A 19,202-nucleotide genomic window follows, 5' to 3' on the forward strand; every position below is an offset into this window, starting at 1 on the left:
ACTGACCAGGGGTCACAGTCTATGGCAGGGGAGAGGGACCTGTGTGGGAGAACCAGATGAATCTCCTGCATGACATGAACTGTGGGGCAGCTTCCCTGATCCCCACTGCCAGTTCCCTCCCTGATATTTTGGTACAAGCCATGTGCCCCTGGGCTGGCGCAGCCCCAGCTATGTCTGTGTGTCCCCAGGGTATGCAGATCGCCTACTCCTCACTCAGTTCCGAAGGCGCTTCCAGGTCCTTGCTCCAGACGTCATGAAGAAGCACACATCTGCCTACGAGGTGCCGGACGAGAGCAAGGTGCGTCCACATTCAGCAAGGCTCAGGGCAGCACACCAGCGTCTGCAGCGCTGCTGAGAAGCGGTGATGAGGTTTGGGGTCTGTGAGATCAGCCTGTATGTTGGGCTCTGGGCAGTGGCAACTCCCTGGATCAGGAGGGATCTGGCAGCGGGTGCAGCGCTGGGTTGCAGGGCTGGCTTTTCATCCTGCTCCTATTCACCTGTCCCACACACACCCGAGTGTGGAGGGATGCGGGTCCCCAGCAGCCTGCACGGCAGCTCCTGGCACACAGCTGTGCGCAGTTCATCCTGGAGCTCCTCTCCCTGAGGACAGTTTTTACAAAGGCAGTAAACATGCCTGGTGTGGGCTGCATTTGCCAACCATATTGCACCGTGGAGAGAACTTGGAGAAATCAGCCTGGAAATTAAGTCTGTTATTGCTTCTTTTTAATACTCAAGAGGAAAAGGCATGGGAAATCCTGCTTGCTGAGGGCTCTGCCTCAGTCCTTGGTGCTCTGACTGCATGCCTGGAAGGTCTTGTTTTGCTGGACATGGCACAAACTGCGGGACTGGAGGCTTGTGCGCAGGGTGGAATCCATGCATTGCCCTGGCCTGCTCTGGCAGCACCCCTTTTCTTGCCCTGGGTCCCCCAAAAAACAGCTGGCTGAGGACAAGCCAGGCAGCATTCCCAGGGACCCAGTGGAGCATCACCATAAATCATCACTTCAGGCACCTGTCAAGCACCACCCAGAGTGGCTCCTTGCATTGTCTCACAAAGCCTGAAAGTCAAAATAGCTCAGGAACGAAGGCAGAGATTTGCCAGTTTTATTTGTTTCATAATAAATTTGTAGCAAAAACTGGGGAGAAGTGCCCCTGCCTCTGGAACAGGCTGTTAGGGAGCCGAGGAACACTGAGAGTCGGGAAGAGCCGAGAGGAGATGAATTAAACATGGGCACGTGTTCTGTTGTGCAAACTGCCAGGCAGTGTCTGCAAATTCAGTTAAGACCTTGGGATTTAATAAGACAAGTTTGACAGTCAGCAAAGGTCAATATTGTTATTAAATGTGGCGAGGAGGCAGAGGGTCTCTCGTCAGCCGCGTGTAAGCAGGGGATTTGTAAAATCCCATCCTCCCCGGAGCTTGTTGCCATGTGGGTTTGCTGGCTGGAGTCTGATTCCCGCTCAGCGGCATTGCCTCAGCCGCTGGGAATACATGTCTGCAGTGCGGGCAATGGGGCAGCAAGGACAGACCCTGTGGCCGCACGCCTCACCGTTGTGCGTGGGGTGGGATTGTCCCCCGTGAGGATCCGTGTCCCCACGTACTCCCCTGCTCCATCCTCGTCACCCGCTGTGTGCCCGGCTGCTGGCGAGGGCCAGGGCAGTGTTTCTGCTGCAGTGAGGTGCTCCCAGTGCCTGCCGAAATATTTCTCATGTGGGTTTTGTCCTTTGTGGAGGAAACGTGTGAGATGGCTGGAGGCTGTTGTATGGAGTGAAGTATTAGCGAAGGATTTTTGTCATGATTTCTGTAGCTCTGGGGTTTCCAAACCATCCATTTGTCCAGATAGTGTTTGCTGCCCTGGGGAAGTGTGCGGGATATCTGGCTGTTGTGTTTGTGTGTTGGTCCAAAGCTCAGAGTAATTGAGTTCAGACTTCCTGTACAGCTCAGAACTAATCTCCTGCTTGGCTCCCTGTGGGAGCTCAGCCCTGTGCTGGCAGGCTCAGAGGGGGAATCAGCACTTTTCCCTCTTCCTTTGCCTGCATGGGCTGAGCTGTTGGCAAGCCAGGCAGGAGGGCAGTGCCGAGAGCTTGCGGTGCAGCTGGACCCTGGCTGGACAGTGCTGGGATGGGCTCTTGCCTTCCCGTAAGGCCTGGGGGTCTCTGTGCCCCATTTCAGTAGCCTCGTGCCGGGGTGTAATGTTCTCAGAGTGACATGCTCCTTCTCCACAGGCGATCGAGGAGCTCTTCCAGGCGCTGGATCTGGAGAAGAAGAGCATTGCCATCGGACGCAGCCAGGTACGGCGGCTCTGGTCTCTGCTCCCTGGTGCTCCCGGTGCACACGGCACAGCCAGCCCTTCACCGGGCACTGCCCGAAACTTCCCAAACCACAGGGAAAACCGCTGCTCCCCACAACACCCAGCAGGCTGGGGAAATGGATCTCCCCAAATATCAAAGCAGAAGGCTCCTAATTCACACCTAAAAATGTTACCCTATGTAAACTGTGTACCTGGTTATAAAAATCTGTTCCCTCCTGGCTTTTAAACTCCTAATGACCTTTGATGTCTGATGAGAGTAAAAGGAGTTTGGGCAGCGTGTGGTTTTGGTGGGCTGGGGTAAATGCTCTGCTGAACTGGGCAGCTGCAGGAGTTCTTGCAGCAACAACATTTGAACTTAAATGCAATAATCTCAAAGAAAAATTAATTTTGCATGCGCGCTTTCCTTCAGCTCTTGGAGTCTATAAAGAAAGAATTCATGAAATGGTTCTGTGGAGCAAAATAACTTTCTTTTATCCTGCACAGTGCAGTTTGCAATTATCTCTTCTATGAAACCCTTGTACTTAATCAATAGCACGATAGCAGCTCCAGTCACATCTTGTTATAGAGTTAGTTTTGCCATCGCTTTGAGCATTGATTTTGTACTAGCTTCTAAAACTCGCTGGCTTGTGAAGTTAATACAGACATTAATGAGACAATCAAATAGGTGGTGGAGCAATCATAGCATTATCTCAAGAAAGTGAGTTTCCCTGGAATTGTTCTTTGATTCAATTTGGCATCTTTAAAATGCAGCTCTTTAAGTACGCCACTGGCTTCACAAGTGTAATTCAGTTTTTATTAAAGCTGTATTATGCAAATGGTGCACAATATTTGGGAGTGGTTAGTCCCATATCCTGAGAGGTTCGCCAGGTGATGACTGAGAGGTGTCTTACACTCTGAGATATCAATACTGGGCTAAATTCGATGGCATCAGCAAATCTCTATCATTTATGAGGTGTTCCTGACAAGTTTAGTTAAAGAAAAAGATGTGGTAAATAAGATGTGGTAAATTTTATTTTTCCTACTGTAAATTGACACTGTTGCTGTTACTTGTGCGTGTGTGTGTACAGTTAGAAATGCTGTAGGGCTCTTGGTGCCAGACCCTGTCTGGGGGGGTGTAACCTCTGTTCCTTGCTGTCAGGTTTTCTTGAAGCCGGGGGTCATCTCCAGGCTGGAGAAGCAACGCGACAAGCTGATAGCCCAGAAGATGATCCTGCTCCAGGCTGCTTGCAAGGGCTTCCTCAGCCGCCAGAAGTTCAAGAGGTTGAAGGTATTGACCCTGCGGGTCATGGGTACCCTTTACCCACCGAAGTGTCAGCTCAGTGCTACTGTGATACGGCCCAGAGCATCCAAATCACAGCTCTGTGAGCAGAGCAGGCCACTCCATGGCCACCATGTCTCCCCACAGATCCAGCGCCTCGCCGTCCGCTGCATCCAGAAGAACCTGGTGGTGTTCCAGGCCATCAGAAACTGGCCATGGTGGCAGCTGCTGAGCCGTGTGCGGCCCCTGCTCAGCGTCAGCCTTGCGGAGGAGCAGCTCCGTGCTAAAGAAGTATATGGGATGGGATGGGATGGGATGGGATGGGATGGGATGGGATGGGATGGGATGGGATGAATGGGATGAGATGGAATGGGGTGGGGTGGGATGGGACAGGACAGAACGCTTGAGGGACTCTTCCTGGTGGGTTGGCCAGAATAGCAGTCACTTCTGCCAGGGCAGAGATATTCTTCTGACCGTTCAGAATTCATCATCTTTTCTTAGCACTGCGTTTTTTTTGCCCCAAGTAATGTATTTTGCAGGGCTGTGGAGGGAGAAATAACTCTCTTTCTTCCTTAGAGGGACAGTAGCAAATGCAGTGTGTCCCCATAGCCGAAGCCCTGTCCCAGGGCTGCAGCTGTCCCCGTGTGTCCCCTGCTCCCTTTGTGAGCTCTGGGGCTGGGTCCACTGAGCCGAGCCCCTTGGGGACAGGTTCCCCACATCAGTCTGTGGGATGGCAAGATGGTGGGCAGCCAGATGCATCCTTGATACAGGGGATTCTATGCTGTCACCATACCTGTCCTGGCTTCCTTCGGAGCCGCTGCTGGTGATGGGAAACATTAATGGGCTTTTGCTGACCCAGGAAAGGCGCCTTTCAGCCCTCCACATCTCTGAGACCTGCACTAAATTCTTAGTCTGTCTTCTTTGGTGTCCTGCTCCTCCTCTTGCCTTAGTGAGGCTTTAACAAGATGCTTTCAGGCTGGTTCAGGTGAAATAAAAGCTGCCCAAGCCTCTGTTTCTCTCTCCAAACCCGCCTGGGATTTGTCAGGCCCCATCGCCCGTTAACCTCTGTTTTTATCACAACTCTGCACGTTCTGTTTCTGCTCCGATTGGACATCAAAGCAGGACACGGCGGCGCCGAGCGGCTCTGTCTGCCCCTGCAGTCAGGCTGCCTGAAAAAGAATCACAGAAAACAAGGTGCCTTTGCACCGCTCTGTGATAGCCTGCCAGGGCCCCAGCAATGCTCCCCGAGCAAATGCAGATGCTGGGCTGTTCATCTCAGGCTTTTGAGGTTTGCATCTTTCTCGTAAAATGTGCTCTGTGTGCACACCAAAGCTGACAGCCCCTCTGACGGAATTCATGTCAGGAGATGTAGTCCCAGCAATTTGCAGCGAGCAGCCTTCAGAGTTGCCTGGTAAATTTTATTAATAAGGCAGTTATGTCTCTCCCATTTATTTTTAACAGAAAACAAGATTTTCATAAGTAAATTGAGGGTGCTGGAGCTCTGCATGTGCTTTTTTTTTTTCAATCTTCCCTAGGAGGAGCTGGCGGCGTTGAGAAGGAAGCTGGAAAAATCTGAGCAGGCATGCAGTGAGCTCAGGCAGACGGCAGAGAAGCTGGAAAGCAAGGTAGAACCCAAAAAAAGCCTCTGCCACAGCCCTGCTTGGTTGAGTTGGAAATTAAGCCATACTGGGATAAATATGAGCACCAATTGCATTGTGGCAGGAGGAGCTGTGACCAGCAAAGGGTTGGGCAGGAGGCAGCTGCTGAACTGCTGGCAGAGTCACCACAGCCAGGGGTCTCTGAACAGGACCCATAGGGGCTGCAGTGCCCGATGGCAGCACCCGGAGAGCAGCCCAGACACTGTGGGGATGGGCCATACCCAGAGTGTCCCCGGGAAAGCCTCAGGTCCCCTCCAGCAAGGACAGATGTCACCTCGTGCTGCCACCAGCACAGCGCAGCGTAAGGGGCTGAGAAGTGGCAGTGTGAACGTCTTCCCTTTTGCTGATGAAAGGGTGTAATTAAAACACGAAATCACGCACAGACATATTGTGTTCTCATCACGCTCTCAGGGCTGCAGGCTTACTGACCTCTGTGGGCACCAGAAATGACTCAGTTTAATGGGAAGAATGCTAATGCCATGGGGGCTGCGCACAAGTGTCCTGCTATCTTTGTTGTATTTCCAAGTATTTTCTCCTGACTGCTGTGCTTCAAACGTGGGGTTAACAGATTAAATGTTTCATGGAGACAAGGTTCTTAAGGACACGCCTTAGGGGTGGACTTGGCAGTGTTGGGTTGATGGTTGGACTCTGTGATCTTAAAGGTCTTTTCCAACCAAAATGACTCTATGATTCTAAATGAAAATTAATGCTAATCAACTAGAATGGTGCAGAAATCTGATGAGCACTGCAGGCAGCGCAGTGCAGGCAACAGGTTGCTGGTGTTTGCACAGGCAGCCACATGAGGGTTCATCCACGGGCTCCAGCAGCAGCTACTCTTTGCCTGGGCTCCCAGTGGTGACACTGGTTGGTGATGATGTGCACTTACCACATCCCCTAAGCACAGGCAGCTGCCAAATGAGAGCAGTCATGATGCTGGAGTTGATGGGGCTGGTGTGCAGGGTGATGTCTAGCCTGTCTCCATGTCCCCCACAGATCATCGACCTGACGACGGAGCTGTCAGACGAGCGGTACAAGGGTGACGTCGCCTGCCAGGTGCTGGACGGGGAGCGGGCAGAGAGGCTGCGGGGTGCCCGCGAGCTGCAGGAGCTGCAGGTAGGAGGGTCCTGAGCTGTCGGGCTGTGCCGGTGGCGATGCCACACTCTCGGCACAGCCTGGCTGGACTCCAGTGCCCTGGAGCCAGGTAGATCCGCTCCCTTCCTTCCCCGGCTTTCCTCAGAGCAAAAATGACCAAGTGCAGAAGAAACTGGAGTTGGTGGAAAAACAGCTGGAAGAGGCCCAGCAGCTAGTTCAGCTGCGTGAGATGAAGATCAGTGGCTCTGGAGGAGGTAGGGGGTTCTGTTTGGTGATCCAACCTGACCTGCGGGGCCAGCACGGCTGCCCCAGCACAGCAGCAAAGCCTCTTGCAATGGGCAGAGGTTTGCCTCCCGCCAAGGCAGTGCTGCTCCCCTAGCTTCTGGCCACCCCAGCATGTTTTTGCTACCCTGTCATTCTGCATTGTTTGTCTGTCCAGAGCTGGCAGTCACAGCCCGGTGGCATACAGCTCTTGCACAGGGCTGGGGATGCAACAGGGATGCTGCCTAAGGGTGCTGCTGGTACCACCTGGCACTCCTATAGCTCAAAGGGCATTTGAAGCATGTTTTGGAGTGACGGGGAGGCTGATAAAACAAAAATGGGATGGGATGGGATGGGATGGGATGGGATGGGATGGGATGGGATGGGATGGGATGGGATGGGATGGGCATGCTTGCTGTGCTCAGGGTGGTACATGTGCTATGTGAGCTGGGGCAGCCCCAGGTACGGGAGCCGCAGTTCTGCATTCACCCATCGGACCCTGGCACGGCTGCTTGGACTGGCCGGGCTGAGCACCCATTCCGGGTCTCTCCATGGCAGAGGATGAGTGGCAAGTGCGGTTTGACTGCGCGCAGACCGAGATCTCATTCCTGCGGAAGCGGCTGGCGCAGCTGGAGCAGCGGCTGGAGGCCGAGCTGGGTGCCAGGACCGGGCTTGAGCAAAAGGCAAGTGCTGCTAGCCCTGGGCGCTGGAGGGGACAGAGGCTCCCCAGGGCAACGCCAAGGAGCAGGGCTGAAGCCACGTGTCCTCTCCTTGCTTCTGGGCAGGCAAAGCTTTGCAGGGCTGAGCTGTGGAAATGTGGCTGCTTACTGGTGATGCTCTCAAAATCAGCTGTTTTCTGCTGGTATAAGAATAAATACCCCAAAGCTTCCTTCCAGCTTAAAAAGTTACTTTTGCACGAGGACGTGGCAAAATTCAGCCTTGGTCAAGCACAAGCATGAGCACAGGGTGGGAAGCTGCGGGTGGAGAGCGGCTCAGTGGTGGGTCTTGGTGTCAGTCTGGCTTTTGGATACGGGACTGGGTTGTGTTCATACCATCTGCCATGTAAAGAGCTGCTAAAGTAAAGAGCTGCCAGTTCCCCAGCTCTGCCACGAGGAGGGAAAAAGCCAGCGTGCTTCCCTGAGCAGTCTCTGGGAGTCAGGTCACTTCTCATAAACATAAAACAAGAACATGAATATTATTCATGGTACATTAAAAAGTAATAAGAAAAGCAGCCCAGTCTCAGGAGCTTGGGTAAAGCAAAACAGCCCATTTGCTATCAGATAGTTAGTCTGGAATTACAGGCTTCATTAATGCAAGATTTTGCTTATTTAAAGGCATTGCTTAACAACTCTGTTCTCTGGCTGGTGAGAACTCTGGTGTCTCTCTGCCCCAAACACGATGCAAATCCTTGCGGGATCCAGCTCGCTCAGTCCAGGCACTGCTTTTGGCAGGATCAAATGTCTGCCCCTGGGGCATCTTTGCTGACTCAGGAAGAGGACTGGGATGCTGCGGGGGCACAGGAGAGTGCCTGGGGCCTGAGGGGTCAGAGCACATACATTTGTCCTTGTTTGGTGGAAGATCTCTGAGTAACCTATCTCTGGGTGTCAGTGAGGCTGAACCCTGGGTGGGAGCAGCTACGGTGTCCCTGTGCTGTGGGGGTCCTTGTGGCACGGGGTGCCTGTGCTATGGGGTCTCACCACCATCCTGCCTGCAGCTCAGCGAGGCGCAGGCAGCCTGCGAGGCGGCCAGGAAGGCGTCCCAGCAGCTGCGGCGGCGGTGCCGGCGGCTGGTCTGCGAGCTGGAGGATGCGCGGGTGCTCGCTGAGAGCCAGCAGAGCCGCAGCCACGAGCTGGAGAAGAGGCAGAAGAAGTAAGGCTGGTGGAAGCAAGCCGGGAGGGCTGGGGCTGCCAGAGTGGGAGGGCAGGGGATGGGGATGCTCAGGATGGCCTGGGGTGAGGAGTTCCTGGATGGGCTGCTCTGTTCATCTGCTGGAGGTTGCACTAAGCCAGGAGGTTATTTTTACATCCCGTTGCTGTGTGACTGGAGCATGCTTCCATAAATGAAATCACTCCCAATGCAATTATAGAATCACAGAATAGTTTGGCTTGAAGGGACCTTCAAAGCTCATGTAGTCGAACCCCTGCCATGAGCAGGGTCATCTTCACCCAGATCAGGTTGCTCAGAGCCCCGTCCAGCCTGGCCTGGGATGTCTCCAGGGATGGGGCATCCACCACCTTTCTGGGCATCAGTGGCATAGCAGAGTCCCGGTGGCCCTGGATCGGGAGCTGCCCATGTTGGCGGGGGCGGGGCAGAGGGCTGTTGCCTGCACACAGGCACCGTTTGGGGTGTTTGGGGTCTGTAGCAGGTGACTGCTGCAGCAGTTTTTTGCACCCTGCTCTTGGCAACTACCTGTGTGCACATGGCTGCTGCTCCACACTGCCCACGGCTGGCACTTGTGTGGAGTAGTTAAGGATTCAGAAAATGACGGCAGCACTTTGCGGGGAATAGGCTTCTTGCCCTCTCAAAAGCACTTGGAAAGTCTAGTGCTGGGAGACGCTGCTCGCCTGTCTCCCTGTCTCAGCACAGCCTCCCCGGCTAGAGGCAGCCAAGCTGCCAACACAGACTTCCATGGGAGAGGGAAATGTGTGCTTTTCTCCCAGGTTTGACCTGCAGTTAGCCCAGGCCCTCGGGGAGTCTGCCTTTGAGAAGAGGCTCCGTGAAAAAGTGGCACAGGAGAACACCAGCATCCGATGGGAGATGGGCAAACTCCAGCAGAGCTTAGAGGTAAGAGGAAAATACCCCACTTTGCTGCATTATATCCAGTTTTTGGGAGCAGGTCTCAGAGCAAAGCCATTATCTTTGCAATTATAGAAGAGGCAGTCAGGCACAAACCCGGCAGCTTGATTCCAATTTCTTCAGCACATTCCTAGGCTGTGCATGATGTGTTTAAATAACGTTACCCTCTGCCAGAAGAAAGGCTATCACTTGTAAAAAGTGATGGCCATCCCTCAGTTTAGCTAATCAGGCCCACTGTCATTATCACTGCAGTAATTCGTGCTTCCTTTTGCACCTCTACCCACATTCTCACCTGCAAGAAGATGCAGGTCTGTGTGTCTATGGGGTGATGCTGCACCAGTACCCACCGAGCCCTATGCGAGGTGCATCAGCCTCCAGGGTGTTTCTGATGGTGCTGTTGGAAACAATTTGGGTGTGAAGAGCGAGGGGTGGGTGTGCAAAGCCCTTTTCCCATGTTTGGGACTGGCTGCTGACCCCTGCTCTGCCCCGTGAGCAGCAGAAGGAGGCGGAGGCGGCCGGCCTGGCGCAGCGGGTGACGGTGCTGGCCGGCCGGGTGCAGGAGCTCAGCACCCCCGGTGCCCTGGACGCCCGCGCTGTGCCCACGCTCAGGACGCAGCTCTGGGACCTGGAGGCCAGCGCTGCTGAGCAGAGGAAGGAGCTGGAGCGGCAGACAGCTGCTGTGGATCACCTGGAGCAGGTAGCGCAGCCACCCCCGGGATGTCCCTCCCTGCTCCTTCCCTGTCCCACTGGAGCTGTGAGCAGCTGCTGTATGTTCATCTTGCAGCTGCATCAGAGGCTGGAGCTGGAGATAGAGCGGATGAAGCAGATGCACCAGAAGGAGCTGGAGGACAAGGACGAGGAGCTGGAGGATGTGCGGCAGTCCTGCCAGAAGAGGGTAGGTCAGCGCTGGGGGGGACAATGCTCCCCAGGGCTCTCCTTGTCCATGGTCCATTCCTGGGGTCCCTCCTCCCTGGGGAGCGGTGTGGGGGTCAGAGCTGCTTTCCCACCAGCCTGGCATGAGCCCCGTCACAGCCTTGGGTGCAAAACTAGGCTGTGGGTCAGGGGCGAGTCCCTGCCACACTGGAGGGGCTGTTGTGGACAGTGTGTGACAGCCACGTGTGATGCAGCATGTGGGCACGGTGGTCTCGGTGACACCAGCATCACACCAAAGGCACTAGTGCCAGCCAGCCAGGGCTTTGAGTTTGGTGATAATGAACAGAAAACCCCCTTTCAGCAGGGCTGCAAAGTCAGTGGCATGCAGATACCCAGGCTGTTTGATCTGAGGCTGCGGGACTGTGTGGTAGCAGCCAGTTCCTGTCAGGCCTGGGGCACACCTGTCTGTCAATAGTGAATTAACATTGCTGAGGCTTAATGAAGCGGTCGGTGGGGCTTTGCATGTGCTATTTTTGGAATGCAGAACAAATGGGGAGGCAAACGAGGCAATCTATGCTGCTCTTGCTCCTGTCAGCACATAGCTGTGCCCCGAGTCATAAGGCTGTGTGCCCAGGGGTGCTGCTCTGGGGTGCAAATGCTGCCGGTAGGTGCAACCACCGCTGTCCCCCTGCATTCTGTTCCTGCCATGCTGCCCTGCTGCTGGATGGGGCAGCAGCAGCTCTGTGCTCCTCTCCCTGCTCTCCACTGGTCCATTTTTTGCTGCAGCTCTGGGCTGGTTATGGGGACACATTGTTCAGGGCTCCTCCCAGGGTCCTGCCTTCCCTTCTGCACGTCCCTGCCTGTTCAACTGCCCTGCACAGGGAGTGATGCTGTGCCTTGTGGCTGCTCTCAAGCTGGCAGTGTGTCGTTCATCCCCTCCCTCACCCTGCGCGGCCTGAGTATCATTTTCCAAATGAGTAAATGGCAGAGACGCTCCAGAGAGCAATTGATATTTAGCAGCCTGCTCCCATTCCCTTTTTAACCCGTTTCTGGGCAGCAGCTGGGTGCAGGAGGTGGCTGGGGCAAGGAGGGCACCGGGAGCCGTGCCAGGGGTGCAGCTGGCACGGCCCCTCCTGCAGGCACAGCAGCAGCTGCTTGCAGGGGAGGAACAGGCTATGGGTTGGGGTGGCTTGCTTTGGTCACACATTTCTACCACCCTCACCCCCAGCTGGACCCTCTGGATCTCTCACAGCTGCACACACAGCTCTGCGGTGCTGTGCCAGGTCTGGTTCCCTCCTGCAAAGCACTTGCCGCGGCCGCAGGGCTGTGGGATGGTAATACTTGAATGGAGGCACAGGGATGGTGGCTGCTGTGCTCAGCGCTGGCCCTTGGGCTCCATTTGCTCCTGGGAGCAGCACAAATCCTGCCTTTATGGCACGTCTGCTCCACGAGGCCACTGTCACCTCTACACTGGTGGAGAGCTGGAGCAAGAAGCGTGCTGCTTGGTTCATGGTCATTGGATGGCTTGAGGAAACTTGCAGGGATCAGAGCTGACCCCTCTTCTAGCTCGGCTGGAGGGCCTGTGTTACTGCTGCAGAGCTGCAGGGACAGCCCTTGGGGACCTCTGACCATGGCTCAAATAGCCCATTGTGTCCCAAAAGTGCTGCTGGCTCCTGGACTGCTTCCCCTTGCTCCTCTTGGCCAGGAGCAGTTGCCCTTCCTTGGGGACAGCAGGGACTCTGGGGGACATGGCCCATCCCTGGTCTGCAGTGCAGGCTGCAGTGATGGCAGCTTTGCTGTGCTCCCTCTCTCGGGGGTGGCCGGGTCCCCACCATGGTGGTGGCTGTCCCCTGGCTTTGGCTGGGCTCTGAGTGTGACTGGGGTTGTCTCCTGCATGCAGCTCCGGCAGCTGGAGATGCAGCTGGAACAGGAGTACGAGGAGAAGCAGATGGTGCTGCACGAGAAGCAGGACCTAGAGGGGCTCATCGCCACCCTGTGCGAGCAGGTAAGGGGACAATACCCACCCTGGGGACAGCACAGCAGGGACAAGCATGCTCTGCTCTCTTGCTGCTGCCTCCCAGACAGATGAGCTGCTTCACTGGCCATACCCTGGCTCAAAACACTGCCTGTAAAAAAAGGAGCATGAATGCGGACGGGGTGACAGCTTGGCTGTTCACGCACGTGCAGGCGACTGCAATTCTCCCGTCTCTCACCTCTTCCCAACCCACCGGAACAGCAGCGTGTGCTGCAGTGGCCACCCGCTGCCAGGGGGGGTTTTGGGACTGTGGGCATCAAATGGGAGACAGTCAGTCCCACCAAGGACCCAGGGAGGGGAACTGTTCGCTGTTCTACAGAATTATCTAAGCAGGGGGAGGCATCTGTTTTTTGCTGGATTTTTCATGAGTGTTGGACTAGCCAGGACTAAAGCTGGAGCAGCTCCATCTGCCCAGAAAAGCAGTTTATCAGATTCTGCTCTTTGCAGAGGAATTCTGTCCCAGACACATTTGTTGAACAAATCCTTTTTCACTCTCTAATGTGTCTGTGGCAGTGATTGAAGTGTACAGAATTGGAAAAGCACAGACAGCTGCTCCCTGTTCGATGGGAAGGTTCAGGGCTGAACGCAGCCTCATTGAACAGCATGTATTGGCTTGGGCATCGCTCAGCATCACTGCACAGCTGGGCCTAGGGCTGTGTCACGCACCAGCTCCTGCTGAAGGAGCCCAGGTGACCAAGTGACATCCTGCCTGGCCCTTCCCTGGGTACATGGTGCTGCCAGGGCTGAGGACAGTACCAGCTCGGTGCCTCCACCTGCCCTTGCACAGCCCCATCCCATTGCAACTGATCCTGCATGTGCAGGAAAGGGGGAGCTGATTAGCTGTAGTTGTGCTAATTAAGCAGCGCATCCTCTGGCCATTAGCACCAGCCAGCTTGATCTCAGCATTTCAGCAGGCTTGGTGATTGTGTGTGTTCATCAAACGGGATGAACCCGGGAGCTGTGCAGCTTTGCAGTGCTGGGCATATTTCAGGGAGACACAAAATGTTCTGACGAGGCTTATCCATAATGTTCTCCTGACTTAGAAAATGTTTGGAGAACTGTCAGAATAAATCTTGCTGTAAGAAAGCGAGGTATTATTATAACTACCTCTCGGTCCAGCGCATCCCGCTTGCTCAGCAGAGGAGAACTTGGATGGATGAGGAGGCGGCAGGAGATCAGGGCTCTCGGGGAAAGGCACCTTCTCCTCCCTGCGACTGTCCCCAGGCACTGCCCTGCAGCCCCCGACGCTGCCGCAGGGACAGGAGGTGGCACAGTGTGTCTGGATATCGCTGTAATGAGTGTGAAATAAAGCCAGAGCCTTGAAAGCAGCTATTAAATGAAATTCCAGCTTTGTGACTTAAAAAGCACTGGGCTGCAGTGGTGGGAGGTGGCGGCTGCTTCCAGTTCCGATGCAAAATCCATCATCTGCGGCGGTAGACCCTGAGCTACGGGAAAGTGATGCTGAACGGTGTCCAAGCCGCGGTCTGTGGGGATGGCAGGGATAACGGCGGATCTGCCGCGCTGCAGCGTGGTCGTAAGTGCTTCCTGATTTACAGTGGACAGGGTGCTTCAGAGCAGTTTATTAAAAAGGGAAAAAAAAAAAGCCAAGACAGAAAACTAATTAAGGAAATGGAGATGCCAACGATTTCTGGTTCCAACAAATGCCAGCCAGCTCTAAACCAGGTTACAAGGTCAAATCCGCACAATTAATTTTAGCCAGTGAGCAGAAAATAGGAGAACGGGTTTGAGATGAGAAGAGCCACAGAAAACAGACTAAATGGAAAATGCTGTAAAACTTCAATTACTCTGAAATCAAGCACTGAAACCATGTCCCTGTTTATTTGTTGTTTTTCTAATTCTTTTATCCTTGTAACCATGGTTGCTCTCAGCTTCAAGAGGGGGAGTAGAGGGTGTTGTTTTTTAAGGTGCTTCCTACTTCCCTTCTTTGAAAGGCTTCAGGGCACCGTGCTGACACCCGCTGCCCAGGGCCGAGCTCCAGAACCTTCCAGTGTTATTTTCCGCCATTGCTGCTGGGGGTTCCTGCACGAGAGGTTCCTGCCTCCCCAGTGACTGCGGCAGCATTGGGTTTGTCCCTCCGCAGCTGGCGGAACTCCAGACGCTTTGCATTAGAGATGTGTAAATAACTCCTAGCGAAGCTTTCCTCATCAGTGTTTTCCTTTTTTTTCCTCTTTCCCCTTTGTGCTGACTCTCTCCTGCCTTCATCACTCTTTTCCCCAAAGGGGCAGAGGGTTTTTTCTGGCTTTTTTTTCTTTCATGCAATGACTTTTGTATTTTCTGTGCCGGTTCTCAACACAGATGCTGGACCCATGTCTTCTGGGTCTGCTCCTCCCCCTCGGCCAAGGGGCTTTCCAGGGGGTGACAGTCCCTGGTGGCTGGGAGGACAGCGTGCTGTGGCTCTGGGGACCTGCAGTGTCTGCCTGTGTCCCCTGTCTTGTGGCCAGCCCATCCCTTTGGCCCTGGGTGTTGTTGCTGGGCAGGCATTTGGCTGATGGAGAGTAAGGGTGGGCTGATGTTTTCAGAGGAACAGCTTTCTGGTGAGGACAAAATACAGTGTTTTGGTGGAATCTTCTAGTTTTGATGCTTATGTAATTTATTTTTTTCCTTTTCTTTAACTATTAAATTATTTGTTAAAGAGGGAAGATTGCAATATCTACACAGACATTTAATATCTGCTTGCATCATGACTTCAGCATAACCAAAATATTTCTCTGTTCCCATGTTGTGTGGGGAACAAATGCCTCAGGGTGGGAGGGAAAGGTCCGAGGGTGTTTTGCGGGGTGGCAGGGCTCAGTACACCCCCTGTCCCCACTCTAGATTGGCCACCGTGACTTCGATGTGGAGAAGCGGCTGCGGCGGGACCTGCGCCGGACCCGAGCCCTGCTCGCCGACCTGCAGCTGCTGCTGGCGGCCCCTGCGGACCCTGCGGCCAGCGCCGCGGAGCTGGAGCGGCTGCGCAGGCAGGTGGGTGACTGCGGGGGTGTGGGTATCCCCCTGCCCCTCCCAGCATCGTCACCCTTCGCCCTGGCCAAAGGGGAGGTATGGATCTCCTGGTTTGAATGGTGGACTGGGCAAGCAGTGACCTTGTGTTCTGCGAGCATTGTGGTGACCCCACACTGTGTGAGCATCGCGTTGACCCTGCGCTGTGTTAGCATCACAGTGACCCTGCGCTGTGTGAGCGTTAGGGTGACCCCATGCTGTGTGAGCATTGTGGTGACCCAATGCTGTGTGAGTGTCACGGTGAGCCGGTGCTGTGCAAGCATCATGCTGCCCTAGCCAGGGTGAGAAGTGCCTCTTGCACTGCCGAGGATCTCCTTGTGAGGAGCATGATTCTGTAATTAAGCCAACAGTGCTTAAGCATTTTTTTCCTTTCCCCGCAGCCCTGTTAATTACTTTCTGTTGGGCGCGTTTTCTGTCTGTCTGTGAGGTGCTCCAGCAGCACCGGGTACGGAGGCGTTACCATAGGGATGCTGTGAGGCAGGAGCGGGATCACGGCATGTGTCTGTGGTTTAGGTGCAGTTCACAGCCAGCACTGAGCGACTGGTGAGCGACTGTAGGCGGGTGCTGCGCTAGTGCTACCCAGGACAGGGACATCCCCAGCCTGGGGCAAGCTGGGGTCCCATGGGGTGCCCTGCCTTGTGGTGACATGGGGTGTCCATGCCCACGCTGGCTGTGCATGTTCATTGCACGATGCTGGACACTCGGGCTGAGCTAACGATGCCAGTCCTCCAAAACTGCTCCCTAATTAATCTGTACTCTACATCTCCCCTGGTAACAAACTAATCGGGAGGCATGAACAAATCCAACAACATACGTGTATAATTATGATAATAGTTCTGCATAAATAACATCTGTGAGCAGCAGCTGTTCCCACCTGTGCTGGGGCAGAAGGGGAAGGTGAGCTTGGCCTGACATGGCCAATGGTGTGTCTGTATCTGTGCCTGTGTCCGTGTCTGTGACACCACCTGGTCAGCCAGGACAGGGAATGGCCAGAGCAGGCAGTGGGAATGTCCATTTTTGGCATTCATGAGTTCTTTCTTAACCATTATAGAGCTCATGCTGTACTTAATTAATCTCTCAGTGTTCCCTGAAAATCCCACATTGGGGGCTGATGATGCACAGTCCTTGCCTGGCTCTTTCCCAGCCCCAGTGCCCTTAGCTGGGTGATTTGGGGCTGTTTGGCAGGTCCCTGCACTCCACATCCAAGCTCACTGTGGTGGGCGATGCCGAGAGACTCCTTCCATGGAGGGACTCTGCATGCGTTAAAAATGCCTCACAATTATGCCGTCCTTTAAATTTAAACAATTTCTAATGGCATTCATGATGACTTTCTCAAAAGCCAATACATCCTACCATCAGCCCACAAACCTCCTCGAGAATAAAAACTAAAAGCTAAAATGCTACATTTCCATTAATCAAAATCCATATGGCTAGAAATATAGCATTGTTTCTTAATAAGGCTGAAGCATTCCATTTTATGCAGGTATTTAACAGATGGTGTGGCACAGCAAACTAACGTTGTTCAGAAGTTCATGCATTATGCATTTTTGGGGGGATTTCAATTTATTCTTCCCAAGTGGGAAAATTCCATTACACAAAGTGAAATGGAAGCTGGTATTTAATGAAAGGTCCTGGAGATGCTTTTCTCTCTGATTAAACTACCTGGAGTTTTAGTGTGATCATGGCGGGGCAAGGCCAGTCCCAAGGACTGGTTTTGGAAGGGGTTGCTCTGGAGGAGCCCAGAGCTGGGCAGGTAGAAGAGCCCTTGGCCCTAAACCCAGCAGCGAATCCAATCAGCATGTCTAATAACATTTCATTAACGGCTGCCCGAGCTTTATGCAAACACAAAGGTTATTTCTCAGCTGGTGGAAGGGGAACAGGGCGCGTGTCGCTGTGAGAGTGGCTCCTCCAGATATGTGAATAGACCAACCAGACTATCCGTCGACACGGGCTGAGGTTGGGCACAGAAACAGCATTTTGAATAACAGCTTTGCAGGATGCAAACTGCTGAATGTCTCCATGGCAGAGCTTTGTGTTCCCATGGGGAGCAGCCACTGGCTGTCCTTGAAGCTGGAGGCAACTGTGTTTGGGAATATTTCTGCCCATTCATTCCTTGGTTGGCGCAGGGGTGGCAGAAGGGCTCAGAGAAGGAAATTATGGTCCCAGGAGGAGGAGATTTTCTCACCAAAGGAGTTTAAAAAATAGCAAGAAAGGGGTGCAATTTAGGAAGGAAAGTGAAGGCTGATGATCACAATCCTCTGACATTTCCATGTGTATCAGAAAGCTCCTGGCTCTGGCCAGGGGAAGAAGTTTCATCCTCTGGAGGGGAAGAGGTTTCATCACTGGAGGGGCAGCATCTGGTCCCCTCCATGCCTGGCCAGTCTCTGGGACACAGGGAGCAGTGTCTGACGGGCGAGGAGGGCAATGGGTGGGCTGGGCAGCAGCTGTTTGGAGATCACACCAAACCAGGTGTATAAAAAGAATCATTGGCTTTAAGAGAAAAACACCTTCCATTCCTCTGCAGCTGAGGCACTGAGGAAACAAATTAGCTGCTCGGCTTCTCCAAGTAGGTCTCCATCACCCCAAATAGTTGAGGGCAATGAGCCGAGGATTGCTCTGGTTACAGTACTTTGTAACCACCCCTTTTCTTTTAAGGGAGAGAGTAAAAAAAAGATATATATATTAGCAATCCCTGAGAAAATAGCCTAAAATGCTCAAACTGTGGCTATGGTGTGCAGTGGCTCCTGTTGTCCCCGGTCGCTCTGCATCCTCTGCAAGGGGACAGGGATGGGAAATGAGCAGCATGCAGAGGGGGTTAGTATTCTTTTTCTTAAGGAAAAGAAGGAAGCCCAAGTGAGCAAAGAAGGAACTGGTTGTTCAAGTACAGCCTACGTAAACTCTGTCCTGGCAGTGTGAGGTTTTTGGGACTATGCTGCATCTTCCAGATGTTTGCAGCCCATTGAAGATCATTGTAGTCTTAATGGCTGAGCTCTAAAAACTGAGAGCAAATTAGAAGTCATAAATGTGATACTGCATGTGTATTTGCAAATGCAATTTATGCCACATGAAAAGCCCATTTGCAAACTCAGAATCATGAATTGCTCTAATCAGGAATTACATGTAATTCACATAATTTTGCAAATTAATGATCCCAGCTCTGCCTCACCACGGCAGTGCCAAGACAGAGGGTGGATGCGCAGATCGAGGTGCTCGCCTCAGTGCTCACCAGGCTGGTCAGTGGTGCCGGGATCTGCATTGAGGTGTGCCAGGCACTGCCAAGGAAGCCTTTTTCACTGTAAACCAGCAGCAGGCAGGCTGAAAAGCAGCACAGATTTTAAAAGGTCGAGTTTCTGTATGTGTTCGCAGAGGAAAATGCTCTGGGAGCGAAGAGTAAATAGATGTGGCTGTGCAGCAAGGTGAACGGCATGGGCAGCATATGGGTTCTGCAGGCTCTGAGTGCTCCTTTAATTAAGATCTCCCTCAATTTTTCCCAGCTGGAAGAGAGCAAAGCAAAGTGTGCAGAGGCCCAGAGGTCCCAGCAGACGGCGGCCCTGGAGCTGGAGAACGTGCAGACAGAGCTGGAGACCCTCAGCAGGAACAAGACCCTGGTGTGGGGACAGACCTGGGCTGGGGAGGTGGGAGGGTGGCACCGCGGTCCTGCCTCCTTGTGTCTGATAGCAGTAACCAGCATAGTTACCAAATCAGCAATAATCAGCTTATTTACTAAATCACCCATCACACTTACTAAATCACCCAGGTTCTTGGGGAACAATGGGTTGTTTAATGGATGGGTAAGGGTGCAGCAATGGATAGTAAAAGGGACCAGCATCCCGCAGTCCCCCTCTGCTGGGGCTCCCTTTGCCTCTCCCACTGTGAGCATGGGGCTGGAGGCAATGTGTCCACAA

General features: G+C 53.6%; 1 protein-coding gene across 5 annotated transcripts in view; it reads left to right on the top strand.

Annotated features, from left to right (window-relative positions):
* The window catches only part of MYO18B (myosin XVIIIB), a 64,233-nt gene that overhangs the window by 22,723 nt on the left and 22,308 nt on the right, over positions 1-19,202 (top strand). For all 5 annotated transcript variants that reach the window (XM_065033638.1, XM_065033636.1, XM_065033637.1 and 2 more), the window contains exons 21-35: positions 189-298; positions 2,221-2,286; positions 3,445-3,573; positions 3,712-3,855; positions 5,100-5,189; positions 6,216-6,335; positions 6,460-6,568; positions 7,134-7,258; positions 8,290-8,444; positions 9,236-9,359; positions 9,868-10,068; positions 10,156-10,266; positions 12,145-12,249; positions 15,115-15,261; positions 18,792-18,905. In XM_065033638.1, coding sequence (XP_064889710.1) covers positions 189-298; positions 2,221-2,286; positions 3,445-3,573; positions 3,712-3,855; positions 5,100-5,189; positions 6,216-6,335; positions 6,460-6,568; positions 7,134-7,258; positions 8,290-8,444; positions 9,236-9,359; positions 9,868-10,068; positions 10,156-10,266; positions 12,145-12,249; positions 15,115-15,261; positions 18,792-18,905 — 1,850 coding nt within the window. The remainder of the gene's footprint in view (positions 1-188; positions 299-2,220; positions 2,287-3,444; positions 3,574-3,711; positions 3,856-5,099; positions 5,190-6,215; positions 6,336-6,459; positions 6,569-7,133; positions 7,259-8,289; positions 8,445-9,235; positions 9,360-9,867; positions 10,069-10,155; positions 10,267-12,144; positions 12,250-15,114; positions 15,262-18,791; positions 18,906-19,202) is intronic.

The sequence above is a fragment of the Columba livia genome, chromosome 17 (genome assembly GCF_036013475.1).
Source record: "Columba livia isolate bColLiv1 breed racing homer chromosome 17, bColLiv1.pat.W.v2, whole genome shotgun sequence".
NCBI classification, from domain to species: Eukaryota; Metazoa; Chordata; class Aves; order Columbiformes; family Columbidae; genus Columba; species Columba livia.